At 42.6% G+C, this 21,948-nt stretch overlaps 1 protein-coding gene across 3 annotated transcripts in view; it reads right to left on the bottom strand.

Annotated features, from left to right (window-relative positions):
- Positions 1 to 543: 543 nt before the first annotated feature.
- Positions 544 to 21,948, bottom strand: part of LOC127419430 (tumor protein p53-inducible protein 11-like) — a 72,702-nt gene continuing 51,297 nt past the window's right edge. For all 3 annotated transcript variants that reach the window (XM_051660844.1, XM_051660930.1, XM_051661016.1), the window contains 5 exons: positions 6,879 to 6,937; positions 6,678 to 6,726; positions 6,252 to 6,342; positions 3,619 to 3,720; positions 544 to 3,003 (listed from right to left, as the gene is read on the bottom strand). In XM_051660844.1, the coding sequence (XP_051516804.1) occupies positions 2,870 to 3,003; positions 3,619 to 3,720; positions 6,252 to 6,342; positions 6,678 to 6,726; positions 6,879 to 6,937 (435 nt within the window). In that variant the 3' untranslated portion in view covers positions 544 to 2,869. The remainder of the gene's footprint in view (positions 3,004 to 3,618; positions 3,721 to 6,251; positions 6,343 to 6,677; positions 6,727 to 6,878; positions 6,938 to 21,948) is intronic.

The raw sequence follows: 21,948 nt of genomic DNA, 5'->3' as shown, positions 1-21,948 counted from the left end.
CATGTAACACAGTTCAGCCTTGTGGGCGTTTTGTATAGGGACCCCTAGTGTCACTACATCGACACCAACGTCGAGTGCGTGACAGATAGGGAATGTCATGGTTACTGGTGTAACCTCCGTTCCCTGATGGAGGGAACGAGATGTTGTGTCCCTCCTGCCACAATGCTGAACTACCCGCTGAAATGGCCGGACCTTATATCGGCTCCTCAGCATAAAACCTGAAAGAGTGGTTGCATACCAGCTCCTTTTATACCCGTATGTCCGGGGGAGTGGCATGCAAATACCACTCGCCAATTTTCATTGGCCTTTTATCAAAGACCAGAGGTGTCTCGGGCTCCCAAGAGTGACCCCTAGTGTCACTACATCGACACCAACATCTCATTCCCTCCATCAGGGAACGGAGGTTACACCAGTAACCATGACGTTCTGTGGCCTCAATAAGATTTAAGAGTATGTATGTGATAACACATATTAACCTCTACCAATTTTAATTTGAAATTTTCTGTAGACAGCAGAAAAGAAATCCAAGAACACTTTTTCCATTTGAAAAACTTTATAGATTTATTAAGCACATTCACTTTTTCTCTACGAAAAGTAGATACAGACCTGTTATACATGTGTACAGGTTTTTTTTTCCAAAACATAAAAGAACAAGAAATTTCACTACAATCTGGAAAAAAGGTTCCGGAAACTAACAGTGCAATCATCTTTTTTCGATACAAAAAAAAAAAACAAACAAACAAAAAAAAAAACAATAATAATAATAATAATAAGTTGCAAATTTACAGATGTTAAGAGGACTGTTACATATTTCTGAATCATTCAAATATTTACAATAAAGTGACCTAAAAATATAGCAAGTTTTGAGTACAGTCATTAACTGTGCTTTGGCTTCAAAATTAAATCATGGTCCATGGTCTTGTTAATTAACTAAATACTACTAAACAGTTGATATTAAAAGTATAGAGATGCACATCCAATTATGAAATGGCTAAATCTTAGACCAATACAAATACGGTCTAACTTGATATTTCCAAAGCACGTATTAATAAGGTCCTTTGATTTTCATTTGGCACAAAGCCATTCATGTGTTTAACTGGAAGTTCTTTTTGATGGAAGTGTCACATATTTTGACAAAGTTTTGAGGGTTAGAGTTGTATCTAAGATCTTTGGGAGGAGGACTGTCAACATTTCAAATGACGGTTCAGAAATGGAAGCATACTGTAAGAAATGACACCAGCTAAATTTAATTGTGAATAACATACTTTGAAGAATTCATCTATAACCAGCACTAGCAGATGTTGGCCAAGATGTAAGATGCAAAAACTACATTAAAGCGTAGCTATTTCAGGATGAACACAAGAGGTAAATAGTAGTTGAACGTGCTAACATTTTAACAAATATTTAACAAATAGTAAAACAATAAAATGAGGAAACCATCTCATTCAATGAGATTCTTTGACATATTTTATATTAATAAAAGTGCTACATTTTAGAGCTACTGTCCATCTGCATTGTATGACTTCATGCAATGGTCACTAAAAGCATTAAGTACACCCCACTAAATACAGTTTTAAAATGTAGGATTATTGTGCATAATGACAGCTGTTAAAGGATAAGTTCATTCAATAATGAAAATTCTGTCTGGTTTAACATTGATGAGACATAAGAACTTGGTGCAGCACATTTTGAGGCAGCATTTTTCCATGTACTTGAACACAAGTGACATTTTAGCATTTAAATGACATGAAGGTGAGTAAATGAAAACAGAATTTCAACTTTTGAACTATACCTTTAATCCATATAGCTTAAGAGATCAGTTAATAACATGCTTCTTGAAGTTCATGACATGGATGATACGACATCGAGAAATTACATAAAACCCTCAGACGTTTGTTCTCTCAATTGAGTTTTTCTCAGTAACCTTTTAATTTGTAATCAAAGAGGACTAGTTCAAGTTAATATATTACATTATTTACAGCAAATGTAGTGCAAATGTCCCTTAGGTATGTAAAGCAGTAAATAAAACAATTATGTCTGAATTGGTAGGGGTTGAATTTCTTAGGTTGAAACAAAACACAGAGATTTCTCAGAGCCAGTTATAATTTACAAGTACATCTTTAAAGTTGAATAAAGTACACTGTGAAATAAATGCCTTTAAATACCCTTTAATACTACATCAAATTATGCCAAAACCATGTCATTACAATGTTCACCACTTTGGAATTTATAAGATTAACAGTATATAATACATGGTTTAGAAATGTTTGTAACTAAATGTAAATGTAACCCTTTAGTGTTAATGTTTTAGTCAGTGTATTATTTCATTTAAGGTTTTAATGGATTTTTTTTAGCAAGTTCTGTATTTGTTAAGCAATTTGTTTGTGTGTATTTTTTATGTCATACCTTTTGCTACTCTATGTATGATATTATTGGTTGTTGTGGCATTGTTTTATGTACTGTAATACCATGCTGTATCTATTGTGCTTGGCCAACACGATTACACTGGAAATCTTAGTGTCACCCAAATTCAGACGCGATGCGCCAAATTCCGGACAAGATCAACCATGCGGCTATTGTTCATGCCCCAAAAATCTCCCGCGCTGTGCATTTTTTAAAGAAACGTAAAAACTAATACATGTATGTCTTTGTAGTGAATTCACTTAATGTAACATATTAAGTCAATGGTCATGAACTGAGGTCCATCTAATGAGAATAAATGCACTCAGTAGACACTGATTCTCAGTGAAGTGTAAATTCATTTGGTCCAGGTGGCGGAGCTACTGTATTCAAAGAATTCTGTGGTGCCAGTCCACCCATCCAACACAAGATTCCTTCTGATTAGTGAACACTTGGTGGCTGGCCTCCCTCAGATCTTTTTGGGGCGGCGACCGAGGTGACGATAGTAACTCAAGGTGATTAGAAGGAAGAAGGCTTCGCTAAGAAGAAGACCAATTGCACTGTTGGACAGAGTGCCCATCTCCAAGAGAGTGATGAATGTCACTGAAAAAAACAAAACAAAACATTTATACAATTTAAAGACTCATTTGCAAAGTGCCAGTCCACCTGTTAAGTTTGGGTTCATTCCATTGCCCCCCTAAACATTTTGTTTCCAATTCCATTGTTTCATTATTTAACAAAAAGTGACTTAAACCTGATAGAAAATGCAGTTCATGTTTTTACAGCAGTTTTTCCAAGCACCAGCATTTGACAACAATACTGACAAATGGTGTGTGTGTGTTGGGTGATTTGAGGGCACATAAGTTTTGTTATTACAAAAGATTGACTGAGGTAAGTGTTTTGAAACAATAATATGCAGCCCTCTTATGGAAATACATGCTATAGCAGTGGTAAAGCAAACAGTGCCATAATGGGCAGACTGGATTTGACTTTTAAGAGAGATGGTTGCCATAAGAGGGCAGCGCAGCCTTAAAAACAAAGAGTGCAGTCCAGATTTTCTCTGCTAACTTTCTAAAGGGAGTTAAAACAATTTACCTGGCATGTGGATTTATCTTAATTTAAGGCTAGAACAAGGATTGAATGTCACTTTCCATTTTCACACCTCTAAGCACTGTCTGTCCACTGTTCTTTGACAGAGAAAAAAACCCATCCACTCACCTAGAAATTGTACCCCAAAGTAACATGCTTCCGTAAGTAGTGTCCATTGAATGATGACCTTTTCTGCTGTGTACAAGCCATTCCACAGGATTAATGAGATACCTATTAAGAAGACATTCATTTAGTGAAAATCAGGGTGTCCATTGCGCATTCATGAAAGTGCATGAGAGAAGCTCATTTACACTGGCTCGCACGTTCATGCACTCTCATGAATGCACAGCGGTCCTCAAGATTTTGACTGAATCAGAACAACATTAAGAATGAATAAAGTTTGGGTGAACTTTCCATTTAAGATTTAAATGTGATTCAATGAAGGATTCATTTTTTCAGGCCATTAAGTGCCTCCTTGAGGAAGACCACTTTGTTTCTCATTGCAAACATTAGTCAAGTCAGGTAGATACATTAAAGGGGAATCTCCTCAAAGCACCTAAGCAATGAATTCAAAGCTTGAAATCTGGCCCAAGATCAGAGGAGGATTCTGCCGTGGGTTCGGATTCTATTCAGAGAAAAGCTTGTAAAGTCCTTCTGATCTCCTCCCACACTGCGGATATGGATAACATAGAGAGTTGCTGTTTCTTCATCCCTGCCAAGTGCAATCTGCCAGCACTATTTTTCCAAACTTGCTTGAGTAATTCCCACCATCAAACTGGCCATTGATCTGACAGAAGAACATTCACACCTTGCAGCGCCACAGGGGTATGAATTATTTGTGAACTGAACCAGGTGTCACACTCTATAAAGACTACTGGAACTCAGTGAAAGGTCTAGACTGCAAAACACAGCCTTTTTCCGAAACTAACACAATGTGTACACTGGGAACTTTGAGTAAATACAGCAAAGCTTCTACCATACTGTTGAGCATTCCAAGATAGATAATATATGTAATCACATTAGCATAATATCCTACATTCCCCACTGGCTAGGGCTGGAATATAAACAAATGGGGGTGGGAAAACCTCTTTGTGCTGATTTAGAGGCTACATTACCATAGTCAGCTATGATGGAGAAAAGACAAATGGGCTGCTATTCATAATTAAATAAGTGCATAAGAAAGGAAGGGATTTTATTTCCACAACCCATAAGCCACCCCTGCAATATTTTATACTATAGGGACCTCCTACGGCTCATTGTAAACTTAAGCACGGGGAGTGCCTGGTATGTGCTACTGTTGTGAAGCATCCCATGACCAGCAGGGGGTCATTACCAGTCCTAGTGCTGTCGCACTGCCCAGCACTCTAAAAGCCCCTGCCCTATGTGTGGCTAAGTGGAATTGGAGTCATCCATTTTTAAAACAGAGGCGTAAAATATTCATACCTCTTGAAATCATACACTAAATGCCAGTGAAAAAGCTCATCTAATCGTTTTTAATATTTCTTGTGAATGGGAGATAGACTGACACAAATCTGTTTACATTATGCATTTGCAATGCATCGATAGAGACGCAGTGGAAAGAGGAACTATGCAAAAATGAAACAGTCCAATATACACTAAATGGCCAATAGTATGCGGACAACTGCTCAGCAAACATCACGGGCATTAACATGAAGATGGTCCATCTTATACTGCTTTGATAGCCGTTGCACTAGAATCAATATTGCTACAAGGATTTGCTTCCATTCAGCCATAATGAAAGTCAGATCACAGACCGATGTGCTGCAATACAGCCATAGAAACCCATTTCAGAGCCAGTGGGGGTCATAACCGAGGGTCAAACACGTATGCGTGTAACATTCTTCAGAACTCTGTAATTCTGTCCTGAGTGCTTGTGTGTTTTGCCACTTTTCAGCTGAGCAGTTATTGTCCCAAGATGGATGCATGTCACAGTTGCAGCATAGTTGAATGGGGCAGCTGTAGCAGGATGAAAACTTCAGTTGTTCCATGCACAGTTATAATTGAGAAACAGCATGCTTTTGCGTACTGAAGCTACAGTCTTCATCTGTCTGTTCAAGTATACATGACATAATGTGTATTCCAATATATGAAGAAAGGACATCAGCTAAAGAAGTGAAGATCCTCCAAAATCTCAGCAGGCAGGCACATGACTGGATTGTTGCAGCTCCTTCCATTCATCTTCTTTGTCCTGTATTAGCTCTGTTTGAAATACCTCCATCGTATGTTGATCTGTTTGGGGCTTCAAACAAAGCCTGCTTCTTCTAGCTTTTGGGCAACTTTTTAAATAGTTTGCCATTCAATCTATGCCTCGTGTCACCACTGTCTTTCGGAGCATGCTCACAACGCTGAGGCCAGTTGTGGTCCGATTAACATGTATGCTGGAAAAAGCTGAGCAACAATTTTCTCTGTCTTTTAGTCCGAATTTGCAAAAATTGGACTGGTATGATTTGAATCAGACTATTGTGTTAACATGATATTTTAAAAGGATGAATTATTGTTTTAGTCCTGAAATCAAACTTTTAAAGCACATATAAACGTGTGTTTGGCAATGAGACTGCATTTCTTTGGGCTTAAAACTACACCTGTGAGTAAAGTGTATTGGTGAAATAGTCACATTCTTGTTGTCATGTAGTGTATGAGTAATATAAGTCAAAACAGGCAACTTTGTAGCTGTTAGCACTCATTACAGTGTTAAACCTAACTTCCTTTCTCAAAAACATATTCCATAAAGCAGAACATACACAAAAGGGCTCCTCCATAGAGTCTGATGGAGATTCTGGTGGTGGTGAGCTCAAATATTATCTCGTAGAGTTGGTTGGGGAAGGCCAGTGCCTAGAACACAGAGAAGAATTACATCTAATTACTGTAATGTTATGAACGCTCTAGAGAGAGGTGTTAATGCAGCTAAGAAAATGGATGGTGTCCCATAGAACATAATCCATTTCCACTCTGATCTTACATCCTGCCCGTAAGTGCAAGTCTGCCATGAAATTATTTGTAATTATGTGATTACCTGTGATACCTCCAAGATACAGTATTTGCTGGTTATAAAATCTTGCATGTAAATGAAGACTAAACACAATAACAGAGATTATTGCTTAATTTTGAGCTAGAGCATTAGATGAAGTTAAGAAGGGAGCACCGGTCATTTTGAGAAAACTGCTTACCATTAAGGATGTAGAGGTGAACAGCACTGCAGAGGTGAGGATCCAAAGCCTGCAATAGAAAGAAACTACACATCAAATCAACTGGCCTCTAATTAGACGCAAATAAGCCACAATCCAAACTTCAAGGACTGCCAAAAAAGCAAAACTGTGAAGAAGTTGCTGAATGTTCTGACTGAGACTGATCATGTCTAAAAGTCTTACCGGAGGCCAATGGGCTCACGTACAGCAAACTTGATCTCATTACCCAGCATTTGACTGATCTGCAAAATAAGAATTTTTCTGTATTAGAACATTTATGATTTTCTTTTAATAATGGAACAAAAAATAATTTATATCCATTAATAACTTTGATAAACCTCTTACAGTATATTTCTCCATAAGCTGAGCTGTGGTACACTAAATTTAGACCCATGGTAACGGAAAATGTCCAATTAAGAAAAACATTACTGTAAGGCCTGACTCACAAAAGCGGGATTATCAGATTTGCTGATAGCACAAGCATGCCAAGACTGAAATGGTCCATGCAGAGAGAAACAGTTTTATTTTGTAAAATTAGAAACTTCGGTGTGGCATCTGCAGAGACTGATATTAAAGTTTTAGTTTTGCTTTAATAGGCCCATTTTGACAGCAGGCAGGGTTGATTCACAATAATGGCTTTGTGTTCCTATTCAGCCCTGTCAAATCTAGGCTGTGGGCCTCAGGAGAGCACAGCTCCTTCAGACAGAATGAGACTGAGAGAGATAAGGATGTGGAAGGGGCTATAACCTAAACACCTTTCCTTCAGTAGCCTCGCTGGTCATTAGATGAGACAGACATGGAATACTGCTGAAGCCTGAAGAGAACGATCCATATAAAAGAGTTCTATATAAAGCCCTGGAGGAGAAAACTCACTAGTGGCAATGTGTTTTATAGTATGATGATAGATTTTCATATGAATAAGCAATGTGCATCTAAAAGAACAACTAGGCTACTTTATGAAAGCTCAATAAAAGTATTCAGATTTAAGTAAGAGAACTCAGCAGTTTATTGAAAAAGCCCTCTTTTTTATATGGTCAATCTGGTACAGACATGGATTTTGTGGGCAAAAAAGAAACAAGTGGAAGTCATTTTGTATTTATTGAAATTAAGATAAAAGCCACATGACCCTTTGCTATTACCTTCCTTAAAACATCACTCACCAAGACTGCACTGGCAACTGTTGCTATCTGCCATATTTTTACTTTACTCATTTACTCACCCTTACACCATCTCAAACTCCTGTGAGTTTCTTTCTCATAAGGAACACAAACAAATGCGACATGGGGCTCTATTTTCGTGAGTTTCGTAGTGCAACGCTACACGCAATGGCCGTCTTATCCAATTTTCCTGAGAGCACTAAATCTAAGTGCGATTTTCATGCCAGCGCAGAGCGCAAGTGGGCGTGGGTGGGAGTGTTTGCGCTAACTGTGGGTGCATGCATGCAAACTGTGGGTATTATATGTTAATGAAGTGGCACAAAGCACAATTTGATATTTTCCAGAGAAATAGATCATTGCGCAAAGACATTTCAAAAGCAGGTCTGTTTTAAGCACAAAGTCTAAATTCAGTTCCTACATTTGGAGTTTGGAGATTCCACCAGCATGTGGTAATAAAGTTCATGTCCAAACTCTAAAAATATAGTGGAATATCAAATTATGTCCCTGACGATCAGAGTTGTAGCCATCTTATGAAGCAAAAACGTATGAGATTTGTGTTAAACTTTCAAGAGGTCATGGTTTATTTTTCAATTATTATTGTTTTGTTTATATTTACAATTGTATTTACGATCTAATTTAAATTGGCATTTTTCCACCTGTTGTCAACAAAGACCCATAGAGTGATTTTTAAGTCACTGCAAAAGGTGCCGGTGAAAGAAGTTGGAGTGGGTAAAATGTCTGGATTTGGTATTTGATTTTTTGACCATTTCATTATTTTGATTATATTTTCAATTCATTTGAAGTGTAATTTGAATTTAGAAATAATTTTGGTTAAATTTTTTCGTGTTTCATTAAATTAATTTATCAAAATCAAAATCGACCAGCAGAAGTGAAGTGCATGCCGATACAATCACTATTAATCCTAGCCATGATTTGTGTCAGAAGAAAATTATTAATAATACTTAAATTCCCTATAATTTAAAGGAGCGTACATCCAAATCCTGACTAGAATAACATTTTCTAAGCATATAAATGTGTGTGTCCATATTAATATTATTCTAATTCATTCAGGGTTCCCACTCTTTTCAAGACACAATTTATACATTTCCAGGACATTTTATGCGCCCAACAATTTAAGCAAAAACATATACGTCCATTTAAATCTAGTTTTATTTAGCTATTTTTGATGGTTGTTTCTCACATCCAGATAAGCATCAGTAAAGCTGTGATTTAAATACGTAAATACACAGCTTTCATTTTTGTCCAAATATGTCAAATTCCATGACATTCTGCATTTTATAGCTAATGCCAGTTTTATGACTAGATTCCATGATTCTGTCCGTGTTTTTCGCCTACTACAATTGGTAACCGCGGTATAAGCAGACTCCGATTGTTGAATTATTGAGAATTCACTCACATTCTGAGGTGTAAAGGCCGAATCACCACATTATCAACTCAGGATTTGTAAAAAAAAAAAAAAAAAAAAAAAATCTTGCATTTGCCCTATATAAGTTGGCGCTCAAACATAATTTCTTCAGAATTTCTTCCTACGACGGATCATCTCATTTTGATCAGCCCGCTCTTCACCGTCAACACCCTTCAGTGGACGGGATTCCCTGCAGACGCATCAGGACGTTCTTCGCCAAATAAGTCTCTCCGCCTCGCCGCCGGATCGGGTTCTACGCTCAGCAAGACATCTACCCGCTTCCCACAGCATCCAGTCAGGAGTTGTATCCTTTCATTATATACAATATAACTCTGTCCAAGTGACATAGAACACACATAAAAGAACCGCTGGTGTGTACGCGTCTTTTTAAAGATGTTGTATCGCAAGTGTTCCTGTGAGCGACACATCGCTCTGTCAGACCAACATGAGACTGCCCTCACTGTGAGGAAATGAGTCTCAAGATGCTCCGCTCTAGGGTCGCCTTCGTTCTGAGGGACTATTCCGCCTCCCGTGCCCTCTCAACCACATCCTCTGTGTTTAGTCTCGAGGGACCACATGAGGAAGCACGGCGGGGCCACGAGGTAGAGATGGAAGAACCCGAGGAGGATCTCACGCCGAAAGCAAGCACCACGAGCCCCTTGATCTTCCCACGCAGTGTCTTTGCCAGTGCAGTACACACGTGACGACCTCCGGCCCTCTGTGAATGAGAGTGGTGTTGTTGTATTTGGCGGGTCTGACGATGATAAAAAAAGTGGGCCACACTGAGGATAAGGGATATGCTAAACTTCACCCTATTGAAGAGGCAGTTGCAGCTCATCTCTTCTATAGCTGTGGATGGAAATCCCGCACCACCCACCCTCCCAAGCCATACCGACTGATGTCCACACTGGCTGGAAGAGCTTACGCAGTGGCGGGCCAGGCTGGTTCGGCAATCCATAGCATGGCAGTGCTTCAAGCCTTTCAGGCCAAGCTCCTCAAAGATGTGGATGAGCAAGACCAGAATCCTGACGTGGTTAAAGAGCTCCACACCACCACAGATCTGGCGCTGCAAGCTACTAAAGTTACCACGCAGGCCATCGGAAAGGTGATGGGTAACTTGGTGGTTTTGGACTGGTGTGTCTGGTTAACGCTCACAGAAATGTGTGATGCTGAGAATGCCGCCCTGCTTGACACCCGTCTCCCCTGACGCTCACACATTCTCAAAAAGAGGGCTAAATTTTTCTTCACGTTTCTCACATCCCACATACTATGATCAACCACTTCCCTATGGCGAGCAGCGCTCTATCTCTTATAAAGAGCGAACTGATGCACCTGCTGTCTCACCATGCAGAAATGTGGCGAGCACTCACGAGTGTATCAGACTGAATGCAAAAAACAATCGAGCATGGCTACACGCTCCAATTTGCGCGTCTGCTGTCACGAGACGAACCGTTGTTATGGGCAGAGATTCACAATCTCCTCGCGAAAGACGCAATAGAGATTGTTCCAGACTGCTAAACTCACAAAGGGTTGTTGTTCTCATTCTGGAAAAAGACGGCGGGCTTTGGCCGATCCTAGATCTGAGACGCTTGAATTGCGCATTGGCAAAATGGCCATTCAAAATGTTAACTCAGAAACAGAGCTTATCGCACATCCGCCCAAGGGACTGGTTTGCGTCAATAGATCTAAAGGACGTGTACTTTCATATCCGAATTGTACAGTGCCACAAGCTATTCTTGAGGTTGACATATCAATTCAAAGATGTGTACACCTTCCATTCGGATTGTCTCTGGCCCCGCCAGAATTCTGAATTACCTCGACAATTGGATATTACTGGCCCAATCAGAAGCTCTGCTATGTGAGAAAAGGGACTTGATACTTCGCAATTTGAACAGCCTGGGTCTCAATGTCTACCGGGCGAAGAGCACATTTTCTCCCAGCTAACAAATCTCTTTTTTAGGGGATCAACTCGACTCTGTGAGCATGCATGCACACCTCACGAGCGAGCGCATCCAGACCATTAACCAGTGTCTGTCAGTTCAAACTGGGGAAAGCATTTCCACAGAAATCTTTTCAGAAAATGCTGGGTTTTATGGTGGCAGCATCTGCCGTCATACCGTTAGGTCTTTAACGCACGAGACCTCTCCAGTGCTGGCTCAAACACCATGTACCGGATCACACCTGGCGTTGGGGGCACATGTACGTCACTGTGACTCACCGCTGCCTGGCTAGTCTAGCACCATGGACAGCTCCAAACCTATATCAGCAGGGTGTGATGCTGGGTCAGGTTTTCAGGTGAAAAGTGGTGACCACGAAGTGTCCAACACGGGTTGGGGCATGCTGTGCAATGGACGCCCAGCTTTCGGCACTTGGAAGAGTGCGAAATAGGCGTGGCAATTCAACTGCATGGAAATGCTAGCCGTGTTCTTGGCGGTGAAAGCTTTCCATTCTGACATAGTGAATCATCATGTTCTGATTCACTCAGACAATATGTCAGTGGTTGCGTACATGAATCGCCAGGGCAGCATTTGATCGCTACCAATGACGACCCTGGAGCAACACCTCCTTGTGTGGAGCACACGCCATCTCTCCCTGCATGCAACATATGTTCCGGGCAGTCTGAACTGTGGTGCGGACATGTTGTTGCACTAGGGACCAATGGCGGGGGAAAGGAGACTTCATCCTCAGACGATTCTGAGAATTTGGGAAATGTTCAGCAAAGCGGAAGTCGACCTATTTGCCTCCGCAGAGACAGCCCACTGCCCTCTTTGGTACTCCATGTCCCAAGCCCCACTGGGAGTGTACGTCTTGGCCCACAAGTGGCTGGCGAAACGCAAATACGCATTTCCCCCGGTGCGTCTCCTTCACTCTATCATCAGCAAAGTCTGAGAGGACAAGGAAACGGTTCTGTTGGTTGCGCCAAAATTGCCTAACCAGCCATGGTTTCCGGAAATGATGCCGATATTAGGCGGCACTCCATGGGAGATACTGCTGAAGAGGGATCTGCTCTCTCAAGCGCAGGGCAGAATTTGACATCCCCAGCCGGAGCTGTGGAATCTACATGTATGGCCCATGAATGGAGCACAGCGCATGAGCTGGAATTGGCTCAGTCTATAATGAACACCATTTTGCAAGCTAGAGCGCCGTCTATGAGATGCCTTTATGTACTAAAATGGTGTGTGTTTGTGGACTGGTGCTCTTCATACAACAAAGACCCAGTGAACTGCTCCATAACAGAGATCCCTACATTCCTTCAAGAGTGGCTGGAGGCACGTCTTACTCTGTCAACTCTTAAGGTCTATGTAGTGACCATATCAGCATTTCACGCCCCAGAGTTTGGCTTCTCTATAGGCAGACATGATCTGATCATAAAGTTCCTTAGGGGAGAGAGGTTCCAACATTGGATTTAAATCTGGTGCTGAGGGCCTCACGAGCCCCCCGTTCAAACCATTGGAATCCGTTGAGTTGAGTGTGCTCTCTTTAAAGACTGCACTGATGTTGGCTCTGGCCTCAGTAAAAAGGGTTAGTGATATACAGGCACTGTCGGTTGACAGTTCATGTCTGGAATTCGGTCCGGGACTTTCAAAAGCCATCATCAAACCCAAAATAGGCTATGTGCCTAAGGTGCTTTCCACACCCTTCAGGGCTCAGATCCCACAAGCTTTCTCTTCTCCACTGTCTAATTCGGATGAGGAGCAGTTAGCACATTTATTATGCCCTGTGCGGGCATTAAACACACGTATGTGGAGTGCACTCACCAGTTTAGACTGTCAGATCAGTTCTTCGTTTGTTATGGAAGATGTACAAAAGGCATGTCCATCTCCAAACAAAGGCTCTCTCACTGGATCGTTGATGCTATCACCCTTGCTTATGAGTCACAGGGCATTAGATGCCCTATTGGCATAAAGGCACATTCAACTAGAGGCATGGCTTCCTCATGGGCATGGACAAACTGTATATCCCTACAGGATATATGCTTTGCAGCAGGATGGTCTTCAAAGAACACGTTCGCAAGGTTTTATAACCTAGTTTTATAACCTAGATGTGGCGTCCACTGCTTTGTGAGCCCGAGCTCCTTATTCGGGCATGCAACCTTTTATAATTTTAATACAGCCGCCTGGGTAGGCCGCTATCCAATTTACGGCCACCAGAAGTCCCAAACACTTCCAGTAGAATAAAACCTCCCTCCCTACCTCTGGTTATGAAGGGGTAAATTATTTTGTGTGTATTATAGATTCTCAGAATAAGATCAACTTTCCATCTGATTTTCACCATGTGGGGTTATTTATGTTCATACATGCTACATAACCTTGGTTCCCTGAGATGAAGGGAACTACTACGTCAAAGTTTTGAGGAACGAGCGATGCATTCTTGTCCATCAGTCAGAAATTCTGAAGAAATTACTTTTGAGCATTCGCTTATATAGGGCAAAGGGGCGGAGCTCAAACATCATTGCCAATCACAATAATGGCGTTATGATACAAGGGCTTCAACTAGGTTGTGGAAAAGGTATTTTCCCCCATAGCGTTCAAATGCAATGTCTCGTTACCTTCATCTCAGGGAACCAAGGTTACATGAGTAACCGGAAACATTTTTCAGAACGAGTGGGAACCCTGCCATTGCATACAGTCCATTTACACTACCAACTTCTTCTGAATGTGCTGTTTTTGTTTATAATGCTGTTTCATGAGGGAATGGACTAAATAATAGGACACAAGATGCTACAACAACCGGAGAAGAACCTCCACATTAAATTGCAGCTGACCAAGCCCACTGGTGTGTTGCACGCGTGATTTCTCCAAACCCACTTGTGCCTAGACTTGGCACATGCTTGCACGAAAATACCAAAAATTCATGGCCATGCCCAATGACTTTGCACTTATGACTTATGACTTGACAAGAATAAAAACTATTCTTCTGACTGTATGTTATCATATTACACTAAAAGCAACCATTCATTCACTGTTTTCAATTACATTTTTGTACTTGAATGATTGAATGCTCCATTCCACCATCCAGTGTCAACTGTACACACAAGGATAGTGTACTACATCCATGAAATTGGGCAAGGAAATTATTATAATTTTTTTAATGTCCATTTTAAAACTATTCAAACACACAGGACTTCGCGCAATGCATAGCATTGCGCTTAGCACGCTTAAAATGGGGGCCATGATATGAATATTCTGTATACATACAATACAAGTCAATGGGGTCCAACACTTCCAAGCTCCAAAGAGGACATAAAGGCAGCTTAAAGGTAATCCATACAACATATGTGGTTTAATTCATGTCTTCTGAAGCGATACCATTATTGTTGTGTGATAACAGACAAAACTGTAACTCCTTTTACACTATAAATCTTGCCATCTGCAGTCTACTAGGGGCAATTATGATTTGAAGCTTGATTACACTTCCTTTCAAATTCTCCCCCAAAACTGATCGTATCGCTTCAGAAGACATGGATTGAACCACACGAGTTGTATGGATTACCATTATGCAGCCTTTATGTTCTTTTTGGGGCTTGAAATGTTGGCCCCCATTGACTTGCAATGTGTGGATATATTCACATAATATCTCCATCAAAATATATTTTGAGTTCCACAAAGGTAAGACAATTTTGGGTGAACTACTCCTTTAAGCTTTTACTCTTTGTCTCATATAAGCCTATTGAAGTCCTGTGTGTTTGAATAGTTTTAAAATGGACATAAAAAATATAATAAAATTATAATAATTTCCTTGACCAATTTCATGGATGTAGTACACTATCCTTGTGTGTACGGTTGACACTGGATGGTGGAACGGAGCATTCAATCATTCAAGTACAAAAATGTAATTGAAAACAGTGAATGTATGGTTGGTTTTAGTGTAACATGATAACATACAGTCAGAAGAATAGTTTTTATTCTTGTCAAGTCTACAACCTGTATATTAATTTTAATAATATTATTGATTTTTTTTATTCAAGGTCGATTCTAACCAAACGTAGGTACTACATTTCATGTACTAACTTCACAGCATCTCTTATAAAACACAATTTTTTCCTACCTAATCTGTCATGTACTATCGACTACACCAAAGTAGGGATTCTCCAGTAGTAGAAAGTTATAGTACAACGTCAGGAAGACATGAGTTCCAAGTTGCGCATGCGCACAAGAACAAAGCCGTAACCGACCTACTGGTCCCTATTATCACAACACCACGGTTACTCGCAAAACAGAAAGATGACAAAATATCAGAAAGAGCTAGGAGCACAAACAAAGCATTATGTAAACAAGTTCAAAGTGTCAAGTAGCTCTTAACAAGACATCTGTCAGAACAAGACGAAAAGTTCAATTAGGTCAGGAAAATAGTTTTCCTGAAGAATTAATGTAGCTGTGAAGATAAGCAGAAATGTGAAAGCACTGTCTGTCATAGTGGGATAAGTCAGTTGCTCACAAACACTTGCTCTGTACTGTTGAGTGACAAGTTAATTTTTCAGAGTTCAATCCTAAGTAAATAGAAAGACATCAGTATGACGAATAATGGTCAGTTTGGCACTAATTTATTGATCTTATCTGTTCTGTTGAAACAAATGTATGAAACTTTTACCATTGCAACCAATGTTCTCTGTCTGTCACTCACTCGATGTTGTGTCGATGTAGTGACACTAGGGGTTCAATCTTGAGAGCCCCAATCACCATTGCTTAAAGTAGAAAAGGCCAATGAAATTTGGCAAGTGGAATTTGCATGCCACTCTCTGCCCTGGACATACAGGTATAAAAGGAGATGGCGTGCATCACTCATTCAGATTTTATGTTCAGAGCCGAATGCATGCTTGTGTTCGTCCTCTCACCTTTCGCTTAAGCTGCTGGATTTTACGCCGCATATCAGCGGTCACCCTCGCACGGTTGAGTGTTGTGCTTCCCCTGGGCACTTCAGCGGCTGAGTCCGCGGGTGCTAAAAGAGTATATTCAGAAGAGTATATTTCCTTCTAAAAGAGCTCGCGCAAATGCTTGCCGTCTTTTTAAGATGTCCTTCTGCGTTTGCGCTACTGGATGTGGCCCTTTTCTCTCCCTTCCGGACAGCCATGAATTCTGTCTCGAGTGTTTGGGGCATCAGAACGCCGAGGCAGCTTTTGTGGAAAGGTTATGTTCTCATTGCGAGAACATGCCCATCAGAACGCTGCGGTCATGGCTCACTTCCTTCTTCATGAAGCAAGGAGCCACTGCGACTGCTCCCCGACCCGCTCCGTTCTGGGCTGATGCTCAGCCTGCCAGGTTGGCAAGCATCGCGGGCGATCTGGTTGTGGATATGGGAGCGTTTTCGCCGGCTCAACCCCCGCGGGCCTCCCATACCCCAGTACGCTCGTTCTATCTGGAAGAGCTGTCGAGCGATACACGCGGTTCGCCTCAGGGCATGTTTAATGTGTTGTTCGTGGCTCGCGACGAGGATGAGCTTTCGGTCGCAGCATCGGAGGGTGGGCTTCTGCTATCTGAAGCGGAAGAATCTTCTGAGCTCCCGCCAATGGGCGGTAGAGCACAGGATGAGGCGCACGCTGAGATGGCAGCCGTGCTTGCCCGGGCGGCTGCGAACATCGGGCTGAAGTGGAACCCTCCGCCCTGCCCTGAGCGTTCGAGGCTGGATGATTGGTTTCTGGGCTCAGACCCGGTGCCTTTCTTCCCGGAAGTGCACGAGGAACTAACAAAGTCGTGGAAGGCACCTTTTTCTGCCTGTACATGCTTCGCGGGCTCGTCCATCCTAACTACCCTTGACGGCGGAGCGGCTAAGGGATATCTATAGGCAAAGGGAGCAATAGAGCCCGTCCCCATAGCCGAGTTGCGCAAGGGCTTCTACAGCCCTTATTTTATCGTGCCCAAGAGAGGGGGAGGGTCGCGCCCAATCTTGGACCTGCATGCCCTGAACAAGGCCTTACACAGGCTTCCGTTCAGGATGTTAACACAGAAGCGCATCCTGGCGTCAGTACGACATCAGGATTGGTTCGCGGCCATCGACCTGAAGGACGTGTACTTTCATGTATCGATCCTTCCTCGACACAGACCTTTCTTCGGTTTGCCTTCAAGGGACGAGCATACCAGTACAAGGTCCTCCCCTTCGGTCTGTCCCTGTCTCCTCACATTTTTACCAAGGTCTCAGAGGCTGCCCTGGCCAAGCTGAGGGAGAAGGGCATACACATTCTCAATTATCTCGCTGACTGGGTAATCCTAGCTCACTCGCAAGATCTATTTTATGCGCACAGGGACCTTGTGCTTCAGCACCTCGACTCGACTTCAGGCAGAAGGTAGCAGCACCAGTGAAACAATTTCAGAGGCTCCTGGGGCATATGGCATCCTCAGCGGCAGTTCTCCCCCTCGGGTTACTGCATATGAGACTGCTTCAGAACTGGCTACAGACTCGAGTCCCGAGGTGGGCATTGCGCTACGGCACCCGGTGTGTGACCATCACACCACAGTGCCATCAGACTTTCAGCCCTTGGTCAGACCTTGCGTTTCTATGGGCAGGTGTTCCCCTAGAGCAGGTCTCAAGGCGCATCGTGGTCATGACGGACACCTTGAACTCGGGCTGGGGCGCCGTGTGCAACGGGCAGGCAATGTCGGGGCTCTGGACGGGGCCCCGACTCCAATGGCACATCAACTGCTTAGAGTTGCTGGCGGTATTGCTGGCCCTGAGAAGGCTCCAGCCGTTGATTCAGGGCAAGCATGTGTTAGTCTGAACCGACAACACAGCGACCGTAGCATACATAAACCGCCATGGCGGCGTATGCTCGCATCACATGTCGCAACTTGCCCGCCGCCTCCTCCTTTGGAGTCAGCAGACCTTAAAGTCTCTGCGAGCCACTCACCTTCCAGGCATCCTCAACCGTGCAGCGGACGTGCTCTCACGGCAGGTAATGCTCCACGGTGAGTGGAGACTCCACCCCCATGTAGTCCAGCTGATTTTGGAGAGATTCGTGGAGCCACAGGTAGACCTGTTCGCCTCCCAAGACTCCTCTCACTGCCCCCTGTGGAACTCCCTGTCCGAGGCCCCCCTCAGCACGGATGCCTTGGTGCACAGCTGGCCTTGGGGGCTACGTAAGTATGCGTTTCTCGCTAGAAGGTCACGACGTGGTTGGGTGCTCGCTGCGAGGCACGCAGCAGCTTGCCAGTGTCCACTCTTCTGTACCTCGTGATACGGTTCAGCGGCTGTGGTGTTTCCTATAGGAACCCCTAGTGTCACTACATCGACACAACGTCGAGTGAGTGACAGACAGGGAACGTCTTGGTTACTGATGTAACCTCTGTTCCCTGATGGAGGGAATGAGACATTGTGTCCCTCCTGCTGCGGCGCTGAACCGGCCACTGACATGTCCAGGACTCTCTATCAGCTCCTCAGCATAAATCTGAATGAGTAATGCACGCCATCTCCTTTTATACCTGTATGTCCGGGGCGGAGAGTAGCATGCAAATTCCACTCGCCACTTTTCACTGGCCTTTTCTATTTTAAGCAAAGGTGATTGGGGCTCTCAAGATCGAACCCCTAGTGTCACTACATTGACACAACGTCTCGTTCCCTCCATCAGGGAACAGAGGTTACATCAGTAACCAAGACGTTTTCTGACAGAATACCACAGTTACTGCAATTATTGTTAACAGGCCTACTATACAACTTTTTTTCATATGGTAAATTCATATGGTTTCACTTTTAAACTGTGTAAAAATCTTGCAGAATCTTTCTAACTTGTCCTGACTAAAAGTTCTCACCAGTTTTGTTTATATATTTATTATTATTATTATTACTATTATTAGAATACCTGTAGTAACTGGTATTTTTGGCAGAAATATTGTTGTCATGGTACATGTTTGTAGGGTTACAAAATATGATGCTTTCCAGTTTAAACTGGATGCAATTGATTTTATCAATATCAACATACTCTATTTTTTTCTTTATTTCTACAGTTTGAGAATGTGTATGTTTCTGTGGCTGTTCAAATGTTGAATTTGAGTTTTTTATTAAATCTGTGAAAGGATAATAATTCTTTCTGTAAGAGTCTGTCTATATCACTGTGGAGAGTGAGGGAATGCTGAGTGGTTAAGGATTTACACCTGTGCTAACACCTGTTTGTATTCCCAGTGAGCTGTGACACAGAGATAAAAGGGGAGGAGACGGCGGCAGACGAGAGAGAGAGCCGTGCTTTAAACTTTGTGTGTGTATGATTTTCGAGTGTTCCGCTGAAAAGCAAGGATCTTGTGTGAATAAAGACTGTGTTATTTTGAACAGAGTATGCCGTCTCCTGCTTCCTCAACTAAGGAATTTGCTACAGTGGTGCTAAAACCTGTGAATGAGGAAGAACTGGCCGAGATCGTCAAAACCCTCGCTGGCATCCACCAGATGCAACATCAGGCCCTCCTGAAGCTGCAGTTGGAACAGGAACAACGGTTCCAGGCCCTGATGCAAGCCCAGGCGGAGGACCAACCACGCCTGCTGTGTCTCAGATCACGCTGGCGAAAATAGGACCACAGGACAACCCCGAAGCATTCACAGAACTTTTCGAGCATGCTGTGGAGGGGTCGGGGTGGTCCCACGCACAGTGGGCAGTCCGTCTGTTGCCGCTGTTGTCGGGGGAGTCTCAACTTGCGGCACAACAGCTACCTGTCGCAAGTTTGCTAAAGTACTCTGGCCTGAAACGAGCCATCCTGCAACGGGGCGGTCGTAACCCAGAACAGCACAGTCAGCACTTCCGGGAGCTGACATTCAGTGAGTTTGGCCACCCATTTGCCTTCGCCCAACAGCTCCATGACACCTGTCAGAGGTGGTTGCTGGCTGAGGGCCGCTGCGCCGATGGAATCATCAACCTGGTGGTGCTGGAGCAGTTCGTCAAAGGGAATGGCGGTGTATCCGGGAGATGGCAAATCCTTTTCTCTCTCTCCAACTCTCTCTCTTTCTCTCCCTCTCTCTCTTCCCCTTCCCATCCCATACATCCCCTGTCCCCCTTTGTTTCTGTTACCCCTCCCTGCCAGGTTGGTAAATCCGGGGCTGCAGGTGTGGAGGTAAGGTCTGGGCCAAAGTGCTAGTGCTGCGGGGAACCGGGACACATCCAGGATCAGTGCCCAGTGATGGATGTGGGGCTGTGGGGCCGGGTTCCTGACATGTCACAAGCCGCCCCTGATCGAGCAGGGACATACCGTATACCAGTGATTATCCAAGGGGGTACATATCAAGCCTTGGTGGATTCGGATTGTAATCAGACTTTGATTCACCAAAGCTTGGTTCAAGGTCAGGTTTTGGGTATAGCACACCGGGTCAAGGTGAGGTGTGTGCATGGGGATATACACGAATACCCTTTAGTGCCTGTTATTTTTCAATCCCAGGGACAAAAACATAGAATAGAGGCGGCAGTTAGTCCCCGCCTCACCCATCCGCTGATTTTGGGTACGAATTGGCCAGCATTTCAGACATTATTAAGGGGAATATGTGCGGATGGGTCCTGCAATAGGGTAATCCGGTGTGGGATTTGTGCAGCACTGGCTGGGGAGGCGTTGCCTGAGCCATCGACGTCAGCTCCACATCAGGGAAATCCGGAGGGAAGTGAGGGCTCCATGGGGGATTTCCCACTGGATCAGACAAGAGACGAGTCTCTCAGGCACGCCTTTGACCAAGTGAGAGTAACTGATGGTCAAAAGCTTCAGCCCGGTGTTGCGCCCTCCTATCCCTACTTTTCAATTAAAGATAGGTTGTATCGAGTGACGCAGGATGCTCAATCAAAAGCAGAATCAACCTAGTTGTTAATCCTGAAAAGCCACCAGGAAATGTTCTTCCAGGCAGCTCATTATAATTCGATGGCAGGACATTTAGTGCAAGAACTTTTAGTGTTTTTATTGGCCGGGCATTTAAACTTAATTTGAATCCATATTATATATTTATTATAGACCCTACATATTATATTTATAAATATTGGAATTATTTTTATTTTTTTTTAATATGAATTACCTTTATTTGGGGGCCTTTCTCAGCTAATAATGGTGTGTGATTAATTGCGATGAATTAATCAGCATGTCAAGTAATTAATTTGATTAAAAAAATGAATCGACTGACAGCCCTAACAGAAATATAGTACTATTGCATAATAATATTAATTATAATCATCATCATCAATATAATATTATAATACAATAATATAATATTCAAGTTGACTAGGTTCCAAAAAATAATAATGATGAATAGTGGGCTGAGACAGTATCACAAAGTGGATAAAAACAGGTACACAGTAGACAGGTACAGTGTGAATATGAAGAAGACAGTACTGATTTCCCTCTCTCTTAGTTTCACTGTTTTATTTATTTATTTATTTTGAATGTGGCTGAAGTGAAAAAGGTCAGAGTTTGGTTCTTTTTAAGAGGACTCGTGTGTGAATCCTCAAAGAGTGTCTTAAGTCAAACTACATGGGCAAAACCTTACCACATTTTGGTCTAAAGAAATCACTTACTAGTTTTTTGTTCATCATATCACAGCTCAAATTGCAATATTTTTCAAAATAATTGCAATATGACTTTTTGACCAAATCCTGCAGACCTAATTTGGATATTTTAAATTACATATTTTTGCTGAACCCACCAACAGAAATAGGCATTTCATTTAATAATGTAATTAAGAAATTCCTAATAAATGGCATCTGTAAGACATCAGCACACTG

The sequence above is a fragment of the Myxocyprinus asiaticus genome, chromosome 1 (genome assembly GCF_019703515.2).
Source record: "Myxocyprinus asiaticus isolate MX2 ecotype Aquarium Trade chromosome 1, UBuf_Myxa_2, whole genome shotgun sequence".
In the NCBI taxonomy this organism is placed as follows: Eukaryota; Metazoa; Chordata; class Actinopteri; order Cypriniformes; family Catostomidae; genus Myxocyprinus; species Myxocyprinus asiaticus.
This window is presented reverse-complemented; position numbering and strand designations above follow the sequence as displayed.